This window comes from Takifugu rubripes, chromosome 20 (assembly GCF_901000725.2).
Source record: "Takifugu rubripes chromosome 20, fTakRub1.2, whole genome shotgun sequence".
In the NCBI taxonomy this organism is placed as follows: Eukaryota; Metazoa; Chordata; class Actinopteri; order Tetraodontiformes; family Tetraodontidae; genus Takifugu; species Takifugu rubripes.
In genome coordinates, this window is record NC_042304.1 from 17,153,111 (window position 1) to 17,160,908 (window position 7,798).

The window sequence follows — 7,798 nt, forward strand, 5'->3', positions numbered from 1 at the left end:
TTGTTCTTTAACCCGCGTTCCTCAACTCAAACTACGGAGAAATTAAACCTAATTAAAGATGAACCACGTCAGCAGGTCGAAGCAACACACGCACAGGCGCGCACACGCCTATTACACGTTCACGCGCACTATATGCATTTATTTACAGAGAACGAGTAAGGTTACCATAGTTACAGGCGGGAAAAAGAAATAAAATAACTATCTGCTTTCAAAATAAGATGCTCACGTCGCGAGTACGAGGTGGTTAAAGGGTTTGGAGTTTTACCTTTGATACCTGTTTAATACCTGTTTAATACCTGTTTGATACCCGTTTGATACCTGTTGGATACCTGTTTAATACATGTTTAATACATGTTTGATACCTGTTTAACCTCGTTTTTCCTGCTCTGTTTTGTCTCCGTTTTGTCTCGACAACAATCTGCCAAGAATTGTTTTGTCCTGATACGTTCGATCCCAATCCGAACAATCCATAACAAGAAGAATTTAGTATCCTAAAAATCTCAGACTTTGGGGGGGGGGGGGGGGCGTCAGTATTAACATCAGATATACGATCTTAATTTGACTGAAGCCGTTAAGGGGCGTTTTACTTTGAAAGCTCCACCCGGTTGTTGTACTTCACTTCCGGTGCTTGACGACTCGCGACAGGAAACAACCTGCGCTCGCGGCGCGGCCGCAGTTCGACCCGGAGCTGGAGCCGGTGAGCAAGCGGGACTCGGACGTTGACGCCGGGATGGAACTACTGCGGCAAACGGCGGCAAATGTTGGATAAATCACTCTGGATCCCGGCTGGGAAACTCTGGGAGCATCCGATCGATGTAAGGGCCGATCTGTCGCGGGTGTCACGATGTTTGTGGCGGTCGCGCGTTAGGAGCTATCGCGGCTAGTAGCTCAGTTAGCAGCGAGACGCAGCTAGCTGGAGCCGCTACCGAGGAACCGCTGCCAGACGGTGACGAGCCAACGAGGCATGGGTGGTTCTGACGCCCCGAGTTACGACCCGTCTTCGTGAATTAGCGACAGCTGACTTTATCCTCTGTATAGGACCGCAATAACCGCGATTGACAGTTGGCCAGAGCGGCTTTTCCAGATGTGCAGTGGCAAGAAAAGTCGCGCTAGGCTGTAAACTGGCTAAGCAGTGACAGGACAGGCGTCCGAGAAGGAATGGGTTTTTGGGGCGAGCCCGCAGCCCCTCATCCCGCATCGACAAGCTGTGATCTCCGTTTGGATGGAGCGGACACCAGCGCGCTGCTAGCCCGCTAACCTGAGCGGATCCAGCCGCAACAAAAGGAGCCAAACTCCCCAGTCAGCACCAAGGGGGGGTTTACTGTTGTAAAGAAGACGATGAAGAAGACGGAAAATAATAAGAATAAAAGGAAACTCTGCAACATGGAGCAGCACTCGAGCGGCGGCGAGGACAAAGATGCGGTGAGTTTGAAAATAAAGTGAGAAAAGTTGTTTATTGAGGCTGCGGCGCCTGTCAGCCAAAACCCAGGGCGCAGCTCCAGCTGTGGCTCGGGTCATCTGCTTCTCCTCCTGCTCCTCCTCCCCCTCCTCCTGCTCCTGCTTCTGCTCCTCATCCTCCTGCTCCTCCTGCTCCTGCTCCTCATCCCCCTCCTCCTCCTACCCCTCCTCCTGCTCCTGCTCCTCATCCCCCTCCTCCTCCTCCTCCTCCCCCTCCCCCTGCTCCTCCATGTTTAACATCTTAACTGCTCTCTTACCTTCCTACCTTTGATCTTTTGCTTTTATCTGTCCATCTGATCTGACATGATTGATCACTGAAGTTGTGTTTGAGCTCCAGCCGAAACTAAGCTAACTAAGCTAACTAACTAACCCTAACCCTAAGCTGTTGCTAGGGAGGATCAGGCTCCTTGGCCCAGTGGACCGGCCCTGCTGGTGGACACAGGTGGGGGTTCTGTGGTACCAAAGCCCAACAGGAAGGTTCAAGCTCCAGGATAAAGACCTGAGCACCTCCCAGAGGTCCTTCCTGGGTTTGTCACAGTGTGACCGGTTGTTGGGTCGGCGGTGCCGGATCATCCGGTCCGATGGGCTGCGGCAGCCACAGTCGACCAGGCCCAGGACTGGTGCATGCTGGGAGCTCCTGGGCCAGCTGGACCCTCCACGCAGCCTTGTCTGAACTGAGGATCCTGGAAGAAGAGCCCGGTTACTGGTGCTACATGTTCCTGCTCTAAAGGGAGGCCAACAGTAGCCTTTGCTCTGTGCTCCTTCCTGCTCATTAGCCGGCTGTCAGGTTAACCATTAAACCTGCTCCACTCCCAGTGGACCAGGAAGAGGCTCCTGAGCCGGGGCCTCCTCAGCCACCTGCTCTCTGGAGGCCAGACAGGTCCATATGTTGGTCTGTTAATTAATGGGATGGTACGAGACCACTGGAGACCCACTGGAGACCACTGGAGACCCACTGGAGATCCACTGGAGACCCACTGGAGACCACTGGAGACTACTGGAGACCACTGGAGACTACTGGAGACCGCTAGAGACCCACTGGAGACCGCTGGAGACCCACTGGAGATCCACTGGAGACCCACTGGAGACCACTGGAGACTACTGGAGACCGCTAGAGACCCACTGGAGACCGCTAGAGACCCACTGGAGACCGCTGGAGACCCACTGGAGATCCACTGGAGACCCACTGGAGACCCACTGGAGACCACTGGAGACTACTGGAGACCACTGGAGACTACTGGAGACCGCTAGAGACCCACTGGAGACCGCTGGAGACCCACTGGAGACCCACTGGAGATCCACTGGAGACCCACTGGAGACCCACTGGAGATCCACTGGAGACTACTGGAGACCGCTAGAGACCCACTGGAGACTACTGGAGACCCACTGGAGACCCACTGGAGACCACTGGAGACCACTGGAGACCCACTGGAGATCCACTGGAGACCACTGGAGACCACTGGAGACTACTGGAGACCGCTAGAGACCCACTGGAGACCCGCTGGAGACCCACTGGAGACTACTGGAGACCACTGGAGACCCCCTGGAGACTACTGGAGACCCACTGGAGACTACTGGAGACCCCCTGGAGACCGCTGGAGACCCACTGGAGACCCACTGGAGACCACTGGAGACCCACTGGAGACCACTGGAGACCACTGGAGACTACTGGAGACCACTGGAGACCCACTGGAGACCCCCTGGAGACCCCCTGGAGACTACTGGAGACCCACTGGAGACCCACTGGAGACTACTGGAGACCCACTGGAGACCGCTGGAGACCCACTGGAGACCCACTGGAGACCCCCTGGAGACTACTGGAGACCCACTGGAGACCCACTGGAGACCCACTGGAGACCCACTGGAGACTACTGGAGACCCACTGGAGACCCACTGGAGACTACTGGAGACCACTGGAGACCCACTGGAGACTACTGGAGACCACTGGAGACCCACTGGAGACCCACTGGAGACCACTGGAGACCGCTGGAGACCCCTGGAGACCCACTGGAGCCCGCTAGAGACCCACTGGAGACCCCTGGAGACCCACTGGAGGACCACTGGAGACCCACTGGAGGACCACTGGAGACCCACTGGAGGACCACTGGAGACCCACTGGAGACCCACTGGAGACCCACTGGTCCGATTGGGACTCACTTATCTTTTGTTGTTAATCTGGTTGGGAGTGTTAGCTTCAAGCATTTCCTGATTGCTAATCAGTAAACCTCTGTGTGTGTGTGTGTGTGTGCGTGCGTGCGGGGGGGGGTGTTCAGGTAATCACACGTGACCTTTACATGAACCTGACGGATTTTCAGGGACCTTGGCTGAAGACTTCGGCTGCTAAATGGTTAATTATTGATGTCTGAAATGAAAGGGAATCGGATCACCGTTGCTTCACTGGTTCTGGTCCCGTCCTGGGTCGTCTTTGTCTCTGACACCCTCAGGAGACGAGCCCATGACTGGATCATTATTTGTAGAAATTTTTCTCGGTTAGCGGCAGGACCCGAGAGGCTAGCGGCGGGAGCCGAGAGGTTAGCGGCGGGAGCCGAGAGGCTAGCGGCGGGAGCCGAGAGGCTAGCGGCAGGACCCGAGAGGCTAGCGGCAGGGCCCGAGAGGTTAGCGGCGGGAGCCGAGAGGTTAGCGGCGGGACCCGAGAGGCTAGCGGCGGGACCCGAGAGGCTAGCGGCGGGAGCCGAGAGGCTAGCGGCGGGAGCCGAGAGGTTAGCGGCGGGACCCGAGAGGCTAGCGGCGGGAGCCGAGAGGCTAGCGGCGGGAGCCGAGAGGCTAGCGGCGGGACCCGAGAGGTTAGCGGCGGGACCCGAGAGGCTAGCGGCGGGAGCCGAGAGGCTAGCGGCGGGAGCCGAGAGGCTAGCGGCGGGAGCCGAGAGGCTAGCGGCGGGACCCGAGAGGCTAGCGGCGGGAGCCGAGAGGCTAGCGGCGGGAGCCGAGAGGCTAGCGGCGGGAGCCGAGAGGCTAGCGGCGGGAGCCGAGAGGCTAGCGGCAGGTCTGATCATCTCCGGTGTCTTCGTGATCCACCTCCACTCAAACCTAAATACTGGATCTCAACAGCAGCTTCTGCTTTTCTGGAGATTTTGTCTTTCACTTCTGCTTCTTCTGGCTGTTGCCCAATCAGGCGCCTCTATCGGTGGGGTGTGTGTGTGTGTGTGTGTGTGGGGGGTGGGGGGGTCACGATGACCCCCTCATGAGCATCAGTGTAAAATGTGCAGTCAGCATTTCTCAGTGGCTTTTGGAGCTGCAGACCTTTGGAAGCACCTTCAGCCCCTGACGTCTTCAACCACCCTGTTCCTGACCTCTGACCTCTGACCCTGGAATCAGCAGAACCTAGAGGGTCCCTGAGCTCTGAGGGCTTCCGCTCATGCAGACACATGTCTAAGGTTCTGTTTATTCAGGGGAGCATGTTCCTCTTGTTCTCCTCAGGTCTTCACAGGCCTGCTGACCTTCATCAAAGAGAGAGAGAGCGAGCGAGCGAGCGGTCCCAGCTGAGGACCTGATCATGTGACTGCTGCAGTAGATCCCAGTGATCACGTCCTTGTGGTGGAGGTGATTGGGTGGAGGCAGCAGGAGCCTTGACCATGTTGCAGCAGGTCGCTCAGCTGTTACTGATCAACCACAACGCTGAGTGAGTCCCCCAGAGGACCTCAGAGTCCCTCAGAGGACCTCAGAGTCCCCCAGAGGACCTCAGAGTCCCTCAGAGTCCCCCAGAGGACCTCAGAGTCCCCCAGAGGACCCCAGAGTCCCCCAGAGTTCGTCAGAGTCCCCCAGTGGACCTCAGAGTCCCACAGAGGACCTCAGAGTCCCCCAGAGTTCGTCAGAGGACCAACCAAAGAATAAATTAGCCTTGTGTCGTTGTTTCTTTTCCAAATCACCATGGAGAACGAGAGAAACAGACCCACCATCTGGCTACTGGACCTGGGGAACCGTGTCCGCCACCGACGGTGGTTAGCTACGGTGGTTAGCCACGGTGGTTAGCTACGGTGGTTAGCTACGGTCCTTAGCTGTGGTCCTTAGCTACGGTGGTTAGCTACGGTGGTTAGCTACGGTCCTTAGCTACGGTCCTTAGCTACGGTCCTTAGCTACGGTCCTTAGCTACGGTCGTTAGCTATGGTCGTTAGCTACGCAGCTCAGGTAACTGTTATTGAGCTGATTTTCCTCTCTGGTTTGCGTTCGTGGCTTCTGTCTTTCTAAAACCATAGAAGAAGACACATGTGATCCTCTCAGCTTCTCAGTCACATTTTCCCTGTTTGGTTCCCACCAAACACCAGCGCTGGAACAGCTGGAACACATCACAACAGCTGGATCAGCCCCACTGTGGCTCAGCCTCGCCGCTACGGTGACGCAGCACGCCAGCGTGTTCCTCCGCCAACGGACAGGAAACAGAAGTGATGCAATCAGACACACGTGTGGTTAATCCTCCCCCCCCTCCTCACACACACACACACACACACACACACACACACACACACGCCCAGCATGTGCAGACTTGTCACACACTGACTGGTTTCTTGTCATAGTCAACCAGTGTTTGTAGTTCCTGTTTCAGGAGTTCTGGTCGGCAGCAGCGATCGGACCATCGTTCCTGCTCTGGTGCCAGACTCCTGGCGTGCACGTCAGTGTGCGCTCATCCTTTAGCTGCTGGACTCTGCTGGACTCTCCACAGACCAGCTGAGTCCTGGTTCAGGACCTGATCAGCAGAGCAACAGAGAACACGCTGTGGGTCCCTGCGTTAGGGCTGGTTCCTGGGCTGATTCCTGGGCTGGTTCCTGGGCTGATTCCTGGGCTGGTTCCTGGGCTGGTTCCTGGGCTGATTCCTGGGCTGGTTCCTGGGCTGGTTCCTGGGCTGGTTCCTGGGCTGATTCCTGGGCTGGTTCCTGGGCTGGTTCCTGGGCTGGTTCCTGGGCTGATTCCTGGGCTGGTTCCTGGGCTGGTTCCTGGGCTGGTTCCTGGGCTGGTTCCTGGGCTGTTCCTGGGCTGGTTCCTGGGCTGGTTCCTGGGCTGGTTTCAGCAGAGGTGGAGCAGCACTAATGTAAACAGTGTGCTGTGTAGGAACACAATGTTCTTGTAGTAAGCTGACGTGCTGGACCGATCCAGATGTGAGAACTAAAGGAACCCGGTAATAAATGCTGGACCGATCCAGATGTGAGAACTAAAGGAACCCGGTAATAAATGCTGGACCGATCCAGATGTGAGAACTAAAGGAACCCGGTAATAAATGCTGGAACCATCCAGATGTGAGAACTAAAGGAACCTCCCAGACATGGCTGAGGTCCAGCACCCTGGAGAACATGCAGAGGGATCCTGAGAGACCATCCTGCTGCTCCAGCATCAACATCAGCTGGATGCAGCAGTTGTATCTCTTCTGGCCTTCAGCACATCTGACCTTTGACCTCTTCAAACCCTTCAAACCCTCAGGACGACCTTGTGGGCCACCAGCTCTCCTTAAAGCTCCTCATGTTGGGATCGTTTGGACCCACTCACATCTGATTCTGTGGAGCTTCAGCGGCGTCGACGTCAGTGTGTGTGTGTGTGTGTGTGTGTGTGTGTGTGTGTGTGTGTGTGTGTGTGTGTGTGTGTGTGTGTGTGTGTGTGTGTGTGTGTGCGCGCCCCCCCCCCCATTAGCATTAGCTGCTGCCCCCTCCTGCAGCCTGACACCCTGCTGCCCTCTGCTGGTGACACTGCTCTGCTTCCCTGGCTGAGCTGCTGCTGTCAGGCTCCACTGGGGGGGGGGGGGGGGGGCTGACATGGAGACGGTGTGTTGCTAGCATGGCTGCAGGAGCTGCTGCTCCCCACCGTGGGGGGGGGGGGGGGTGAATACATTCATCTGATCCCTGCAGTTCCTCCAGGTCCAACACTATAAGAGCAGGAATGCTTTATGGATGTTGTCTCAGCGGCTGCAGCTCTGTTTGCCCCCCCCCCTCATAGACTCATCACCTGTGTCCTCCTCCATCCTCAGAGGGAGTTTGCGCCCCCCCCTCCGCTCCTCTTCAGGAAGTTGAGTAATCCCGATCTGTCTCCTGCCGCAACTGCTGCCACCAAGTCCAAAGTGCACCGGCAGCTGAGTCAGGATGAGAGCTGGGCCCGGCGCAGCAGCCTGGCCATGACGGGTGAGACTGAACACGCACACGCACACGCACACGCACACGCACACACACACACACACACACACACACACACACACACACACACACACACACACACACTTCACAGCCTGGGTGAGGCCATCCTGCACCAATCTGCCGTGACCATAATCTGTAAAGTGGAGGGTGGAGTCCAGATTAACTGTCATGAGTCTCCAAACAGAGCTCACAGTATTAAACTCACA

At 56.7% G+C, this 7,798-nt stretch overlaps 1 protein-coding gene across 5 annotated transcripts in view; it reads left to right on the forward strand.

The window, feature by feature from the left end:
- The first annotated feature begins 596 nt into the window (after positions 1 to 596).
- The window catches only part of mast2 (microtubule associated serine/threonine kinase 2), a 48,980-nt gene continuing 41,778 nt past the window's right edge, over positions 597 to 7,798 (forward strand). For 2 of the 5 annotated variants that reach the window (XM_029828082.1, XM_029828080.1), the window contains exons 1-2: positions 600 to 1,422; positions 7,430 to 7,580. In XM_029828082.1, the coding sequence (XP_029683942.1) occupies positions 1,339 to 1,422; positions 7,430 to 7,580 (235 nt within the window). In that variant the 5' untranslated portion in view covers positions 600 to 1,338. Of the gene's footprint in view, positions 1,423 to 7,429; positions 7,581 to 7,798 lie in introns of all 5 variants that reach the window. The other 3 variants (XM_029828081.1, XM_029828084.1, XM_029828083.1) reach the window with 3 other exon arrangements.